Source organism: Sycon ciliatum, chromosome 1 (genome assembly GCF_964019385.1).
Source record: "Sycon ciliatum chromosome 1, ocSycCili1.1, whole genome shotgun sequence".
In the NCBI taxonomy this organism is placed as follows: domain Eukaryota; kingdom Metazoa; phylum Porifera; class Calcarea; order Leucosolenida; family Sycettidae; genus Sycon; species Sycon ciliatum.
This window is the reverse complement of record NC_088643.1, coordinates 31,507,586-31,524,874: the sequence shown is the minus strand read 5'-3', so window position 1 is coordinate 31,524,874 and position 17,289 is coordinate 31,507,586. Positions and strand designations below refer to the sequence as shown.

The 17,289-nt window shown below is 45.8% G+C and overlaps 3 protein-coding genes across 3 annotated transcripts; 1 reads left to right on the top strand and 2 right to left on the bottom strand.

Moving 5' to 3' along the window:
* Window positions 1–22: 22 nt before the first annotated feature.
* On the bottom strand, window positions 23–3,476 carry LOC135822971 (uncharacterized). The gene is made up of 3 exons (XM_065335812.1): window positions 2,951–3,476; window positions 2,002–2,175; window positions 23–1,236 (listed from the first exon to the last, which is right to left on the bottom strand). The coding sequence occupies exons 1-3, from the start codon at window positions 3,059–3,061 to the stop codon at window positions 814–816; spliced, it is 708 nt and encodes a 235-aa protein (XP_065191884.1). The 5' UTR covers window positions 3,062–3,476; the 3' UTR covers window positions 23–813.
* Window positions 3,477–6,214: 2,738 nt separating this feature from the next.
* LOC135822953 (carotenoid-cleaving dioxygenase, mitochondrial-like) lies at window positions 6,215–8,422 on the top strand. The gene has a single exon (XM_065335797.1). The coding sequence runs from the start codon at window positions 6,408–6,410 to the stop codon at window positions 8,076–8,078; it is 1,671 nt and encodes a 556-aa protein (XP_065191869.1). The 5' UTR covers window positions 6,215–6,407; the 3' UTR covers window positions 8,079–8,422.
* A 2,062-nt stretch (window positions 8,423–10,484) lies between these two features.
* LOC135827934 (uncharacterized) lies at window positions 10,485–16,244 on the bottom strand. Its single transcript, XM_065340405.1, has 2 exons — window positions 14,499–16,244; window positions 10,485–13,224 (listed from the first exon to the last, which is right to left on the bottom strand). Exons 1-2 carry the CDS (start codon window positions 16,079–16,081, stop codon window positions 11,520–11,522), a joined length of 3,288 nt encoding a protein of 1,095 aa, XP_065196477.1. The 5' UTR covers window positions 16,082–16,244; the 3' UTR covers window positions 10,485–11,519.
* Between the last annotated feature and the right edge of the window lie 1,045 nt (window positions 16,245–17,289).

The following is a 17,289-nucleotide window of genomic DNA, read 5'->3' as shown; positions in this document are numbered from 1 at the left end:
GTGTACACACTACGCAAAGCAATAGAGGTACATAGTCATCGGCGGGTCGAGACATCATTTTCACCAGACAACAAGTTATGACATGAACTGTTACTATGAATAGAGCACTGTAGAATAAGATTAAAATGATGCTGCAACCCGTGACAACGTGGCATATGTGCAGCATTGCTTGCTAGAAAAGAGAATAAGATGGGAATAGCAGGAGTAGTGTGACTATGAATACATAATAATACAGTATACAATGTACATGTGTACAGTTGTTATGGCTGGCTGGCTGGCTGGCTTGGGTGACAGTGTGCTTGCGATGCACACAATGTCTATGTGCACACGCTGTATGAAAGGATTCTGCATTGATCCGTGATGCACGGCCATGCTATCCCAACGCACGTTGCTTGTGTGCACTCACACGTTTTGTAGGTCCATGGGAACAGGATAGAAGAAGGGGGGGGGGGGGGGGGGTAACAACTTACAACTCCACACCAGAGGAAAACTAACTTGATTGGTCGACAAGAAGAATAGTCGAAGGTATTTACATCGGCAGCAGAAGCAGCAGCAGCAGCAGTATAAACAGCATGAAAAGCAAGTCTGTACAGTACTTATGTGCAGAATAGTCGGAAATATTACACCCGTGCGTGGCATCAACACAAGACAGCCAAATATATTTACAGCAGCAGCAGCAGCATAAACGGTACGAAAAGTAAGGCTGTAGAGTAGATATCGACAGCATGTACAGAAAAGTCAGAAATATACAAAAGCGTGCAGAGCAGAGAGCATGAGAAGAGGAGAGCCTTGCCCCAACACTGTGTGATCTTTCTAATGACCACTGGTCCTGGGAAGTGATTGATAGATACTCGGAATAGGGTCAGGAATTCCCAACGCTGCTATTCCGTGTGTGTCCACACGTTCCGGATCAAGAGCAGGGATGGACAGTGAGGATGGCAGTTGATTGACGAGAATACCACCTGCAGCGGAGTGCACATCCAGTCGCAGATCTTCTGTTACACTAGCACTCAGAGGTGTCAAGTGAGATGTAGCTGAACTCAAGCCATTCCGCTGTTGCTGTGCCTGGTGGTGGTGGTGCTGCTGCTGCTGTTGTCCTGTTGATACTGAAGATGACGCAGTCGCTCCTGACGACTGTGCTTTACCACGCTCTTTCTGACGATTCTTGTTAAAGCGTCCTCCATCACCACGGTTACGATTCATAGCATGCCTGTGCCGTGACTCATGCAGGTATGGCTGCAATCCAACAACACGGCCACAGAGTCGAATTCCTTTAGTACACACTCTACTAAGACAGGTGTTACCGGGTGACCGTTTAGAAAGTAGGACTCTGGAAAGCACACTATCCTCCATGCAAAGAGTGAAGGTGCGGGAATGTGATTTTGACTGGTTGCAGAGTCTCCGATAAGACATGTACACAACTTGGGCAAACACACACAAAACATCCGGTCCAGCATGAAGATGAGTGTGCATTAACCCTTGGAGGACCAATTACAAGACAACTCTCATCATGAGGAAACAAGCTGTATTCCTGAAGACAGGTATACTTCCGTTAGGTCCCCATCCCCAACAGGTCTAAAACCAAGAAGTAAAACCTGCAAACCGATGGAATTTGTGGAGGTGGACACAATTTCTAGTTCAGGGGCCATAGCAGCACTCAAAAGGCGTGAAGGTGACGTTGTTATTGCTGCTGAGAGCCTAGTGGCAATGTCCAGAAAGAGGAGACCGGCAGCTTTCCAAGGAGGCCGACATGACGGAATTCCATCACCATGATCACCACCAGCGAGTGAAATTAGAATTTTCTAAATGTGCACTCTGCCTACTGCTGCGTACCTCAGCTCAAGCACTCTTCGGAAAACTGGGAATCAGTGATGGTCTAAAATTTTGAAATAATTATTGAAATATTGTCCCAAATTATGCCCACACGTATACACACACATGACCCCCCCCCCCCCCCCCCCACACACACACAAAGCATGCACTTTTTCCAAGACCACCCACCTTCCGCTGCTTCGGCAGTCGCCCCTCTTGCTCAAGCTTAGCTCGTGCCTGGCGTCGTTTCAGTATTCTTGAGTACTGCTTGGCATTAACATAGAGAGGTTCCTCTTCAATGGCAATATCACTGGACTGTAATGGAAGGCGGATGCCACCACCCCCTGAAAACGACTGCAGACCCTGGAAAGAAGAGAATATTCATGTTCAGATTGCTGCAGCTGCTGCCTGAGTGTTCAGGCACTGACCTGACAAACAAAGTAAACTTCAGAGGGAGATGGCTTCAACTTGCAGTGGTGCTATACCAGAACATATTTGTACAAAAGTTATTCTTGTCAAATGAACATCAGTGGTAGCTTGAAGAGATTTGACAGCAGTACTAAAGCTCGTCCTTCTAGCTGTGTTACACACACACACACACACACACACACACACACTTCTAGAAGAAATTCGGTGAACCGATACAGTAAATGGAACCGAGCAGCAGTGCAAGTATCTCATTGGCAAAACCAAGAATTTATCTGCGCTTCTTCTAACTCAAGGCTCAACTGTAGCCAATCAATATTATCCATACATCCTGATACATGAATATACCGTATTTGCCGGAGTATAGTGCGCACTTTAGATGGACTATTTCAGGCTCCAAATCGCAGATGCACACTATGCTCCGAATATGAAAATACACGCATTTCGAAAAGTATTGCAATGCATCAAATTGTTGCGAAGTTTGCCATCTCCCATCCTGCACAAGCCATACTCATGGGTGCATTTCTAATGTCTCCAGCTACACTACTTATGCATGATAGTTACAAGACCCCGTCAGTATCAAATACGGTACATCCTGATACAGCCATAATCAATTATTTTTACTATTTAAAATGACATGTTTTTCAGAGCATAGTCGTTGAAAATCAGCAGGTTCACTCCATACTCAGCCTCCCCACTAGCTAGCACTTACTGGAAGTACGCCAGCTGACATTGTTGCCAGGGCCTGTATGTACTCAGGGGCGACGTACAATGCATCTGTGCCACTCGCAGCAGTTGAGGCAGAGTGAATAGGTTCAGCCATGTCAAGGATTCCCCAGATTCTGTCCAACGAAACTAGTAGTCCTAATCGAATCGTAGCAGGTGCAACAAGATAAATTGCACTGTACTTGAGCTAGGTTCGGTCTGTGCGTCCCAAACCCGATTGAGGCTGATGGACTGTTGACTACTGAGCAAGACGATGACTCCAAGGAGGTAAGATGCCACCACTCCACATGAGAATACTGCTTTAACAGTACAGTGCTTAATCTCTGATCCAATGTTGAACAAACAAAGTACATGTAACTATTACTTAGTTTTACACACGCCACACGGACTGCTATTCGAGGCGTCCTAGATCTACGTTGCGAATCCTTATCATGTATTTACTCGCCTCTTCGGAACTGACAAGGTAAGCCTCAGTTCAGCGCACCACAATATCTTTACATCGACATGGTATATCAAAATACTCATGAAATGAATAAAAATATAATAATTATCTTGACTGACGTGATGTTGTACAAAAATTCGAAAGTACAATGTTTTCCTCCGGGAGTCGTAATTGTACGACTCATTGGTTCTCCGGAAAGGAGTACAGCACGACTCGAGTGCATAGAAGCGAGCATCTCCTTTGACAGAAGGAATCCAGCTTCCAGAGGAAGTTGTTGCTGCCACCAAACTGCGGCAGCCAAGGTGGCCCAACATACCGGTACTGCTAATCGTCAAGAAAAAGTCAGGCAATGGCCCTCTGAGTCTCCTGCCCCAGGGATACCCTGAGTGATGACCACAGGCGGACGCTTGATCTCGCCGCAGAGAAAGATGCCTCCAGTTGGCTCACTACTGAGTCGGCCATCTCGCAGGTTCCAGTTCACCATCCACAAGGCTGGCTTTCGGGATACGGTTGGACCCCTCCCCGGTTGCCGTCTCCGCCACTGCACCTGCGGAAAGCCCTTCGACACGGCACCCATGGCCTGCCATGTGCCATCGGAGCCAGTCCGCATGGCAACTTCGCCGCTAATAACGACTGCGGATATAACGACAATTCGCGAATAACGACAGAACCCCAGGAACATTGTTTCCAAGGGCTTAGCCTGGGACGTTCTTATTTTTTCGGTGATCTGGCTGTGTTCTTATACGGCACGTTCTATCCGTATTGGATCATATGTATCCCACAAGCTGCCAGAAAACCAACACCGTCGTTCTTAACTTTAGGCTGTGGCGTTCTTAGTAAGTTCCAGGTTCCACGTTCTTCAGCACACGACTCTACTGTACATGTACATGTACTGGCATTCAAGCAACAGTTGACACTACAGTCAACACTACACTAGTCTACAGTCGCCACTAGTTGTGTGGACTTGGTCACATGATGTGTACTTTGAAGTAGTGTTGTCAACACATGCGGCAGACACACTAGAACATACAGTGTAGATCTACATGTACATTGTACATACACCCACTCAGTCCCGGCTGAGTAAGTGAGTCGATCAGAGTGGATCATTAGTGCTACAGTTGTAACCGGCTGAGAAGCAAAGAGCGTCATTTTGACATGATATGTCAAAATGACGCTCTTTGCTTGCTGATGACAATACGTACATTGTATGTATTGTTGCATAATGCCATTATTGGTGGACCCAACTCACTATAACATAAACCTCGCTATAACATACAAATTGCCATACCCCAGAGATTACGTTATAGCGAGGTCTGACCTGTAGGGCTTTCACCCGACGAAAAAAAGTCATGCAGTCGTCTCTGCCTAGCGTGAGGATCAATGGGAAATCTGAATCGCAGAACCGTAGCCCTGTCCACGACACCCTGACCCCAGTTTGTGCGTTTTCGATTTTATTTCGCATTTCCTATACTGGTTTGTGTGCAATGTGTCGCCGGGCAGAGCTAGTCGTCGCGCGTGTGAAGTGTCATGCCGCGCATCGTAGAACCATAGAAGCGTGCAATCGTGAACACGTACCGTCGTGTGAGAGGCCTATGTAAGTGGGGAGTCGTAAAATACCGGTATTTTACGACTTCCTGATTGAAACCGACAAATACAATCTCCCGATCACGAATTTGTGCAATTACAAAATGTGTACGATAATTATAATGTACTTGAAGTATACGACTTGAGAAGCGTACCGTACAGCGTACCGTACAGCGTACCGTACAGCGTACCATACTAATTTAGTTTATAATAATAAAGTAACTTAGTTGATCATGTACATGTAAGCACTGGTTAGGAGAGCGCATGATGATCTACAACTATTGACTAGGCTGAACTGGAACAATGGAAAGATTCATCAACAGACAGCAGTGGACCGAACATTAGTGTTGCAAAATATTAATGTTGCATTACGCGCAACTGTGTAAAAATAATAACCCAATTGCGTTTTTATTATTAAGCACTTAAGTATTTGCAAGTGTGTTTACCGCCATATTGCCAGGTGTGTCTTTACCACCATATTCACTTATTGCAAGCTATCAATTCTTTGTCTGCTGAGTGATGCTCACACTGACTGACCTTAGGATGTCTGACACATGCTCTATGATAATTATAAAACAAGTCAGGCCCACACTGTGATACAAGTAAGTTAGTTGCTATCAGGCCCGGCCTCATTCTGTGCCCATGCACTGATCGGTCAGTGATGTCAGTGATGATTGAAGGGCGAAACACTGTGACTTCTGTCTGCACAGTCATGTTTTTTAGAATGTTGAACCAAAATATCCCGTGAATGCATTCAATCAATCAACCAGAGCACTGAACCTGAAGGTCACTTTGCTAGATTCTGTAATCCGATGACTCTCTCTCTCTAGTTATATTAGCCAGTTTCCACGAAGTGAATTGGGAAATCACAATACATGAATTGCGCAATACTTACATTACGCAATACTGCCAATATAATAGTACTACGTCAATCGTCATTGCATGTCTCCGGACGAGCACATGTACATGTAATGATGTACATGCACAGCTAGATACAATGTAGCTAGCTGCACAGGACATCAGCCTGATCAGGAACGGACTGACAAGAGTGTTTACAAACTATTATAACAGTACTGTTACTTACTATACAATGCATGCCTTGGCTTGGTCACACGTGCAGGATCCACATCTAGGAGCCAGCACACAAGATAGAACGAGTTGCGTAGAATCTACTTGCGCAAGATAGTGCATGCTAACGTTACAACTACAGCGCGACGTTTCTTTCACTTTCTTTCATGCCGGTACTCGTACCATTAGGCATACATAGTGCTCGACAGAAAATTGGGTACAACTACAAATCCTACAAATAGCGTCGACTTGAGCCCACGAGAGGCAAACATAACAAGTATTTAGATCGGCAGAGCAGCCCAATGCTGAGTTTATGCCAATCTTGAAATAAATTCTAGGAATCGTCGTAATGTCCCGGCACACAGGGACCTTGAACTGGCAGAAGTGCCCGTGGCGTTCGTCGCTGCAGCTAGTGTTGACTGTGACACTGGTACTCGCGATGTCCTGCAGTGAAGCGGCGAGTGCAGACACTTTGGAGACGGACACTCCAGCAGGGAGCAAGGCCAAAAACCCAGCAGCCATTGGTTATGGAAATTTGCCTGCAGACTTTAGTGCACCGATCGCCAGCATGGATGTACATGGTGAGCTTCCAAGATGGTTAAACGGATCTCTGTATCGCAATGGGCCAGCTTGGTGGAATGAACAACGTCTAAACCACTGGTTCTTTGGCCTGGCTATGGTGCATGCATTTCATATATCTGATGGGAAGATTTCCTATCGTAACCAGTATCTGCGTACGTCTGTGTACAACCAGTTCTTGGTTTCGGACCAGTGCTCAGATGAGCAGCAACATCCTTCACAGAGTCACATGATGTCCCAGGATGAGGGCACGCAGCCGGCCAAACAAGAGTGCAACAGAGGCGAAAAGTCGGAGCCTGAGTCTATCAACACCGCCGTGACAATTCGACGTGTTGCTGGTCATTTGCTGGCTAATGCAGGCAGTATGAGCAGCAATGAATTCCATGCTGAAGATCTTAGCACCCTGCATGCTCCATTCTCATTCCAAGATGACATGCAACTGTTTCGTAGCTCATCACATGCCCATACAGACCTGGATGGCACTATTGTTCATTTCTATTACATCGATGGGCCTCAACCAGCATATCAGTTCTACACAATAGCCGCAGGTACAATGAGTCGACAGCGCCTCGGTGCACCTCTTCAAGTTAACAATGCCGCTAATGCTCCGGTCTTCATGCATAGCTTCGCTCTGACTGAACACTATGCTATACTTTCGGAAATCCCAGCTTTCCTCGCTATGGACTTCCACCAAGCCAAGTTCTTTCCAACATGGAATGCAAAGTGGCGCATTGTGAATCGTCAAACCGGAGAGGAGCTCGATATTCAGCTTGAAAGTGCTGGATTCATGATGTACCACCATATCAATGCATATGAGGACATCAACGAGAATGGGGAAGCCGAGATTGTTGTAGATGTCGCTTCCTTTCCTGATATGGACTCTCTTCAGGCCATGTTCATTGATTCACTGATAAATAGACCAGAAGAGCTCATGGACTCGTTCTACCGAGGGGCGCCTCATCGCTACCGGCTGCCACTAAGTCCGGAGAAGCGTGGCACACTAGTTCAAGGTGAGAAGTTGTGGGATGGTCCTATAGAGCTACCGACTATCGCCTATGAACAGTACAACACTAAGAAATACACATACTTCTATGGTATATCTGCCACCGAAGGGAAATCAGTATTCGTTGACAGGCTTGTAAAAGTCGACGTGGACGCCGCCAGCCGGCAGGGCAATAGCAATGGTGCTTTATCTGCATCATGGGAAGCTGATAACTGCTACCCAGGCGAACCCGTCTTTGTCTCCAGATCTCAGAGTGCTGCTGAAGATGATGGTGTTATCCTAAGCCTCGTCCTTAATGCTGCTGAAGAACACTCCTTTTTGCTTGTTTTAGATGGCAAAAGCTTTACAGAAATTGCAACCGTTCCACTGACCTATGCTGTACCGTTTGGTTTTCATGGCCGCCATTATTTCAACACCACAGCTACAGCAAGTGAATGAAATGTGCTATATCTGGCTTAAAAACAACTATTGATGATGCAGATTCAGTACAGAGCTTTATTGAGGCTTGGAGGCTGTGTGATGATGAGTAGGATGCAAGTCTTCCTGTTTTTACTACCATGCATAGAATTGATCCATCTTACAGCATCACAACCACGGTGGAGCTTGCACACCAGAAATACCCTGCTTAGCCCCCTCCCCCATGCTTAATGCACACAAATTAACACATGCTTATCTGAGAATAACTTGAATTCCTCTTACTGAGATAAATCTTTGACTTGTAATACATTTCTTTTCTTTCTTTGTGCGGACCCAAAAAAGAAGAAATTACTGTTGCATATTCACCATTCGAGTTCAACTTTGCGTATTCATGGTTTATATAGACTATTCGTACTGGTGTAGTAGCTATTCTTGAAGGTGCAACGAGTCGTCGAAGAGAGCTTCGGGTGATGGGCCCTCGTTTTGCTGGCCGTATTCACATACAATAGGATCTCTACGGTATATGCTGGATTGTATGGCACATACACAACACTAAACTCCCTCAAGTTCCGGTCGTGACGTGATCGTCATCTCACACATGGTTTACACCTCTGTGATCTGTCTTGGCAATGGCTGAGTCCAGCCAGGCATCGATACCGCTCGTGGGACACACGTGCAAACGATCACAAGTATGTTTACACAAACGAGAAAGTTTCGGTCATGGCATTAACGTTTCAGATTATTGGCATTAAGTTGGTGTTTTGATCATTTTTTTTGTATTGAGATATTGTGTCATATGTAAGCACATTTGCTGCTTTGCCCGTACGAGTACAAGAGGCTTTTCCACATGCATGAGTGGGTGGTTCGAGGAGACTGGTTTCGTTAAGAAAAACATTGATAGCTGAACAGCCTGAACATCAATCCATTCTACAAAATGCTATATCCCGACTTTACCCCAGGCAAGTGTGCCTTTTGAAACCTCTGCTAGTGCCGTAGTGGCTTTCAACTGTATTTTCGTTGAATGGCATAAAAAACAAAAAAAATTGGAAATGAGTAGGGGGAGGGGCGGCACTTTTTCCATGGGGGGCTGCAGCCCCCCCCCCCCCCCCCCCTGGCTACAACCCTGATATTGTGATACCGTATTTTCCGGAGTATAGTGCGCACTTTAGATGTGCTATTTTAGACCCTAAATCGCAGGTGCGCACTATGCTCCGAATATGAAATGCATGTACTTCAATGCAGATTGAAGTGCGCACCCACAATGAAGATTAGGGATGCGCGTTATACAAAGGTGCGCACTATACTCCGAAAAATACGATATGTTAGGAATGCATACATGTACAGTACATGACTTGATTACATCACTAGTACATCACTAGTGATGTAAGGTCTTCATCAGCTTAGTAGATCTCCCATGCATGTTGTCATCACTTCTAGAACTAGTAGTTCTCACCACTTCCTTTTAGTTATACTTATAGTAGTTCCGGACTGTTCCATACCTTCCACGTCATTATGAGATGAATAGGGTTTGTGACTCAACTCAATTGCATCTTATACATGTACATGTACATGTAGATGCAGATACAATTTATTTTTCATTCCTATCAGGTTTGGCCTCATTTCCTCTGTGCCGCGCTGATGAGTCCACAAAGGACGAAACTGTTCTGTCCGCAGATTGAGTAGGTAGTAGATAGTAGATTGTGTAGATAGTAGCTAGATAGTAGATAGTAGATACAGATACATGTGCATGTATCTCTCCTTCTAGAATCTCTCTATTAGTCATACCTGTATAGTGTACTAGTATGTAATGCAATGCTCGTTGTTATTTAGCACTGATGATCTACATGTAGGTTTACCTCCTCCACTAGTCAAGAAAGATGATTTCGTAATCATTCGCTCTTCTATTCTATTGTAACCTTTCCTTAGTTCCCTGCCTTCCTCTGCTATACTTACCGGTAGCTATAAAAGCCGCTGCATTTCTAGTTTCCTGCAGAACTCTTCCGAACTATCAGAATTGTTCGCTGAAAACTGATTGTGTATTTCATTATTAGAGCCTTCTGTCATCTCCATCTCTACCGACTGAGGTGAGTTAACATATACATGTACATGTACATGTACTAGGACAGTGCATAAGGGGGGGGGGGAAGTAATAATTATGGCAGCAGTGTAACACTGTGACATTGCTTGTGAGAATTTACAGGACAAGTACTGGTACAGCATGTACTCACGCTCTTTAGAATTGCCAGCGTTATTCGTGGGCTGTGGGCATTTGGTGAGATACTGGAACACAGTCACATGACTCACAGTCACATCGACGATTACTAGTACATGAAGTATATTGCATTCTTGTGCGTTTGTTCATTGTAGATGTATTCTCAGTAGAAGACTTCAAGTCTGTTAGTGTCGACAGAGATGAGATATGGAACATACGGTATCGAGACAAACACTTTCTTCAATATCTGAGACGAACAGTATCATAATATCAAGAGCCGAAACAAAAGACATGGCAGATGAAATAAAAAAAGCAACCCGTTCGTTCACAGTAGGAAGCTTCAACACAAACCATGCATGGTATATTTCAGTACTACATTGTACATACTCATGTATGTTTGTACATGAGTCTGCACAGTTATTTACAGTCATGTAATGTATGTATTGTTGGAAGATTATTATTATTATTATTATTTCTATTATTATTATTATTATTATTATAGACAACACCTCATGGCATGAAAAGAAAATCAGCCAGTACGGGAGATGTGGGTGTTAACCAACCATGGTGAAAAGAAGAAAAGAAGAAAAGTAATGGTCAAGACGGAGAAGCATGGGAGGGACAGGTGATGGCGAATCTAGTGAGCAGATTTAAATGCGTCCAGGGTACTGGCATTGCGCGTAGTAGCGGGCAGCGCAAGCCAAGCAGAGTAGGCAACAAAGAGTGGAGAGTGTACAAGGGAGGACGTTTTAGCCAAGGGGAGGGCAACAGAGCATCTTGTCTGGGAGCCATCTCTGATTCGGAACCAGTTATACACGCTAAGATGAGGAGGATGTAGAGCTAGTTTAAATTTGTGAGCAAAAGTGCAACTTAATTTTTGACGGTGGGTCGACAGTGGGCAAGCATTTGCAAGGACATACAGGGAAGCAGAAGAGTAGAGAGGGGGTAGACTAAACAGGATACGAAGAAGTGTTCTATGGTGGATTTCGAGACGCTCAGCGAGAACCGAGCACAAGCCACACCAGCTAACAGTAGCGTAGATGAAAAGAGGCAGGTCTGAGGATGTACTGAGTTTGTAAAACAAAATTTTGCATTTGACAGGAAGATGGAAACAATGGGGACGTATAACACCTAGGGCAGAGCTTGAACGGCTGCAAAGAACATCAATATGGTAAGACCAAGAGAGACGATCATCAAGCATTATTCCCAGGTGTTTATGGTTGGAAACAACCTTTATGATCAGCTAGAGCCTAGGGTTCTGAGCTGGAACTACTCATTGCAGGAAATGTGGCATTGTGGAAAAATCTGCCGTGAAAACCATGCGGAATTACAAATTTCAGGGGAACGCTAGCAATTTCTATAAACTTAGAAGCATCCAGCACCAAAAGAAAAGAGTGCTTAGCAGCAGCATCGAGCACGATACTGAGCACCACGCCGTCGTCCTCTGCACCTTTCGAACTTCGGGGAACGAATACTGGTTCAGCTGGATACAGGTCCTTCCCCGTCCAGTGCACGGACAAGCAACCTTCACCATGGGGATTCGGTGTATTCAGGTCGAGTTTTATCAGCCTATCAAACCATACAGACTTCTCCTCTGTTCCCGAAATACCGTAGACATAGCGGTACTTGCGAGTATTGAACAAGTCATATGATATCGTGGGAACTTCAATGGAATGCTCGGATAGTCGCTCGCCTTTCACCACCGTTCCTCTAGCTTGCGACAGTGGCAGTCTGTAACGATGGGGTGCACCTTGGCTAAAGGCATGCATCACGGCGCGGCTATCGTTTCGTAATTGCCTAATGTCCATAGCTGATTGCACGTCCATATTTGGATAGGTCTGAATATCAACAACAATCATGGTGTGGCCTTCATCGTCTGTGTCTTCATAAGCGTTGATGAAATGAAAGAAGAAAAATGCCGGACTGTCGAAAATGGTCAATTCCTCGCCACTTGTACGGCTAAGCACATGCCAGCGAGTACCGAGATCTTTCAGAAACCTGCCGGAGAAATTCTGATAGATGAGGGCAGGCTGCTCGGCGACAAGGATGTACTTGTCGGTTAAGCCGAAGCTGTCAGTAAAGAATGGTGTCTTTGCCTCTGATCGACTTCTCAGCACCGGCCCAAGAAGACTTCTCTTGCCCGTCTCGCTGGGTATATGGTAAAATTGATAGCCAGGGGTGTCACCGTCCACAAAGTAATAGTGTACAATATTCCCGTCGGGGTCTCTCTGCCAGTGAGATGGACTGTCCAGCGCTGCTGGCAGGCTGTCTTCGAACATGAACGGTGCTTGTAAGGTGTCGCCCGTTGCTGGTGATATTTCATTCAGTGAAGTACTGGAGCCCATGAGCAATAGGTTTCTACCAACTCTTGTCACTCCACTTGCAGTGTTTATCGACTGCACAATGTTATGCTGCACTCTCTGTCGCTCTGGATCAATGGAAGAGCGCTGGTGGGGGCGATGGTGCCCGACTCGATCTGAATCTAACCCGTGAGAGTGATTGATATGAACAAACTGACGAAATACGGATGAATTGAGAAAGCGTGCATGCATTGCCACGCTGCCATTGGAAATAGTAAATACTTTGACCACTGAAAGACCCAAAAACCAGTGAAACAGTTCAGTGTTCCACCAGCCACCACCGTTGCTGTAGAACGAGCCATTGATCCAATTTGGAAGGGAGCCACGTACCTTCAGGTTTTCCTTGGTCTCCGTGAAGTTGTCTGGTAGGTTTTGAAAGCCTATTGCCGGGCTGGCGGCATTAGGCGACAGCTGAGAAGCCTCTATGCCGTACTCTTCTATAGACAAGAGCAATATGAGAAGTATGCCTGCCACAGTCCGTGCAGAGTAAAACGAACAAAGCCTGTCCATAGTGCCCCAGACCATGCGCGCAGGACTGGTGGTAACGATACTAGAACCTTGCGTGCCGAGAGAGAACCAATATTGTTCGAAGCAAACCAATAATTATATAATCAGTATGGTAGCCTAATGGTTTAGTTATGCAAGTCGATTTCTGGATGGGCGGTCCGTGTACATGTACATGATTGTATAATGCTATTCAGGTGGACCTAGTACAGTAGTAGACTGTCTGTACTTACGACCTTGAGTCAAGCTGAGACACTGTGTCTATTGGAGCTGTCACAAAGTCGTACTGGACGTACGGCAGTGAGTTCTTGTGCTGGCTGCGATACGGAAAGACCACATGCACCACCAGTCGCCGCTATCTAGACGCGTAGTCAGTTCATGATTGTGCCTTCGCACACACCCTAAGACAAATGGGGCAGCGCTGAGGTCATAATTCCCTATGGGTTCCAGGCATATTAGGCAACACACGGCGATGAGACCACCTGCTTTCGACAATCCCCTTCTCTCAGGCAAGACCAGTACTCTTTGGAATGAAACGTGTAGAATGTGCATTGGACACACAGACAACTCACTTGCGTTTGTTTTCTCTTTTTCTTGGATGTATTATTATACCTGGGCATTCCCAACAGACCCTACAAGTACATGTAAGATCTTCTTACAGAATGCCCATCATATTCCAGTTTATAGCTACCAGTGATTGGTGAAACCACGTTTTACCTGTACACAGGGCATCCAAACATTCGGATATTCAGGCATCCAGGTAATTTGGGTGTTTAGACATTCGGGCATTCAAACATTTGGGCTCAGTTCATAAATTTCAGTGTTTCACCCATGAACGTTTGTGAACTGAACAGGCAACTGAAACATGGCAATTCTTGTGATGAAAATACAAAAATGGCGAATTCAAAAGGGAACAAATTACTTGGAAATAGTGACGACATTTGATGTTGGACCATGATATGCAAGTGATGGGCGAAGATTAGTAACACCGTTTCTCAACTCTAAACATATGGGCCATGGGGGCAATTGAAAACATTCATATCATTAAAAATAGTAGTAAAACTATCAAAGAAAGACTGACAACTAAACTCTTGATACCACAGTCTCTTCCTCTCCTAGGGTCTCTCTCTTTCTCTCTCTCCCCCTCTCGCACACACACGCACACATACAGGGACACACGCACGCACACAAAACACACACACACACACACACACACACTCACTGATTCGAACTTCATGTTTGGCAGGATATTTAGCTTCGGTTGCTACAATTGAGTACCGGTATAATACGTGATGATCCTGTCCGAGCGTGAAACTCGGAGTTGCAACGGACTTCCCTCCCTCCTTACCAAGAAAGTCAAACTACAGTTCTACATGATTCGGCATTGTTTTGGGATCAGATTTGATGGACAGTGGTTTGAATGTTCCGCTCCGGAAGAATCTAGCATGAAATCCGATTGGAATTGCGAAGTCAATGGGGACGCGTGCAAGCTCAGCGAATGATGGTGCATCTAGTACGAGGAGGAAAGAGTGCTTGGCTGCAGCATCCAGTACTATACTTAGCAAAACGCCGTCATCCTCATCACCGTCTGATGTCCTGGGAACAAACATGGGCTCACTCGGGTAGAGATTCGTACCCGACCATACCACAGACCTAGCGCCATTCTCTTGTAGGTTAGCTGCGCCCATGTCCAATTTGACAATCTTGTCCAGGAAGATAGACTGGCCATCAGTACTGGATAATCCATAGGCGAAACGATACTTGCGGCTGTTGAAACGCTCGTAATCTATGGTGGGTATTTCGATAGTTGGCTTGCTCAGCACTTGCCCATAGACCTGGGTTTGCGCAGCGTCAGATGTTCGTGTGCTGCTAAGAGAGAGCCTATAGCGATGTGTTTCACTATCACTGACAGCATTCATTGCGTCTGGACTGTCGCCACGCAACAAGTCAATCTTCAGGGCAAGCAGAATGTCGATGTCAGGGTAGGTAGGGAGATCGATCACAATTTCAGCATTGCCCTGAGCATCCTCATCTTCATAGGCATTTAGTACGTGGAAGCAGAAGAATGCAGGACTATCAAATGTTTTCACTAGCCCGCCAGTTGTGCCATTAAGTACATACCAGCGCGTACCAAGATCCTTCAAGAATGTCCCTGAAAAGTCCGCATCAACTAGGCTTGGAGTCTCAGGAACTACAATGTAATTCTCTGTTAGACCAAAGCTGTTGACAAAGAATGGTGACTGTGCATCAGAACGACTTGGTAGCACCGGACCGAGCGCTACTCTCTTCCTCGTGCTTTTAGCAATGCGGTACAGTTGGTAGCCTGGCATCTCTCCGAGTACGTAGTGGAAATTGTAGATGTTTCCACTGGCATCAACTTGGTGAATGGATGCGCAGGGGAGGGTGTTAGGGATGTCGTCATCAAAGAGGAATTGTGCTTGCAAAGTCTCTCCGGTCACTGGGCACACTTCACTCACTGATGTATACGTAGTAGTTAATACCAGGCTATCATCAATGCGAAGCACGCCAATCTGGGTGTTCACAGACTGCGGCATGCTAGTAGCCAGCGATGCTCCATCAGCCGACTGCTTAATGGGCTCGGCCGTAGGTTGCGGGACTCGATGGAACTCAGATGTGTTGGTGAAGCGTGCCATGAAAGATACTACCCCGTTGGAGAAAGTAAACACCTTGAGAAAGGACTGGCCAACGAACCAATGATCACCTTCTTTCCAATACCCTGGGCCATTGCTGTAAAACGAACCACTCAGCCATTTCGGAATAGAACCATGGATGTTAAGCTGCTCCTGGGGCCGGCTGAATCCGGCAGGGAGGTTCTCAAATCCGATCGAAGGGCTTGTACCTGATTCACTGTTTACTCCACTGCCAAGACGTATAGCACAGATCACACAAGCAGTGATGACTGTGTGCGCGGAAACGACTAAAGTCATTTTGCGAGTCGCATGAATAGGACAGCAGCAGCAGCAGTTCCTCTTCAAACACACGCCGACTCAGCGAAAAAGTATCCGCAGGGACGTCTCCAGCCTTTTTCGATGCTATAACAAGAAGTCGAGATCTCTTCAACTTTATATCGCCCTGTTTGAATGACGACTTCGGTTTGGTAGCACGGACATGCTCAGCAGCACTTGTCATTCAAGCACAGAATCACGACTGGTTTGACACGTTGTCATAGATTGACCGTTCATGGAGCGCGGTAGAGGGCGTGCTCACGAACAAGTGATTTATGCCGACCTTTTTTTGTTTTTACCTTTTAATAGGGGAGGAAACCTTTTAATAGTTTAGTATACTAACAGTAAACAGTAAACCGTAGTAACGTTATGCTCATGTACAGTGTACCAGCTAGTAGTTCGAAATAGGCTAGTTTACACAAGACCCGTACCGCCGTGGGCGCCGCGGAATATGAAAAGTACAAGGCCTGCTACAGTACTAGGTATCTGGTGATTGCTTTTGCTTAACTCACAATTTTGTTTTTAAAAAGTAATTGGATGTGTGTGCTGCTAGCTGCGTGACCAGGTGACCGGTCATGGCAAGACTAGTATTGTCGGCATACGGGTATTAAGTTTTGGTTTCACACTGTCGTATGGCCTAGCTCCACAGCTTTCTAGGTCCATTTTTGCACTACACACTTGTAACATACATGTACATGTACATACTATCTGTAATACGTGCTCTACCCGTCCGGATGCCTGTGTGCAGCGGAAACTGTCCTGCTATGACAGGATTCCGCTTGATGCGACCATGGATGACTCAACAGCTTCTTTGCAGTATTAAACTCAAGCATCAGTGCTATACGCATCTGCCTTCGGATTCCCCTCTTTGCACCAGTTCACCACAGTTCCCTCCTCCATTACGCAAAGCTTCCCACCCTTAGCTCACAACTCCTTGTTAAACAAGTCCTACTAGTATGGGACATTCACCACCAAACCTCCCCACCACACCTGCAACAACCACATCTTGCACCACAACGTCAACACCAGCCATACACCCTTCGACAGACAAGGACCTACTCCATCGGACACACACACACACAAAACAGGCACCGAGATTCCCCCATCAACAGTGCCCCCACCCTCTACAACTCACTCCCTATCGACATCACAACCCAACCTCGTAGAAGTTCTTTCCGAAACAATGCATC

Excerpts from the sequence above, each read along its gene's own strand:
- LOC135827934 (XM_065340405.1), bottom strand. The coding sequence starts at position 16,081 with ATGACTTTAGTCGTTTCCGCGCACACAGTCATCACTGCTTGTGTGATC. Across the intron at positions 13,225-14,498 it reads ATGCCGAATCATGTAGAACT|TTGCTTCGAACAATATTGGT; the intron begins GTAGTTTGACTT and ends ATAATTATTGGT.
- LOC135822953 (XM_065335797.1), top strand. The coding sequence starts at position 6,408 with ATGTCCCGGCACACAGGGACCTTGAACTGGCAGAAGTGCCCGTGGCGT.
- LOC135822971 (XM_065335812.1), bottom strand. The coding sequence starts at position 3,061 with ATGGCTGAACCTATTCACTCTGCCTCAACTGCTGCGAGTGGCACAGAT. Across the intron at positions 2,176-2,950 it reads TGTCAGCTGGCGTACTTCCA|GGTCTGCAGTCGTTTTCAGG; the intron begins GTAAGTGCTAGC and ends TCTTCTTTCCAG. Across the intron at positions 1,237-2,001 it reads GACTGCCGAAGCAGCGGAAG|CCATACCTGCATGAGTCACG; the intron begins GTGGGTGGTCTT and ends GTTGGATTGCAG.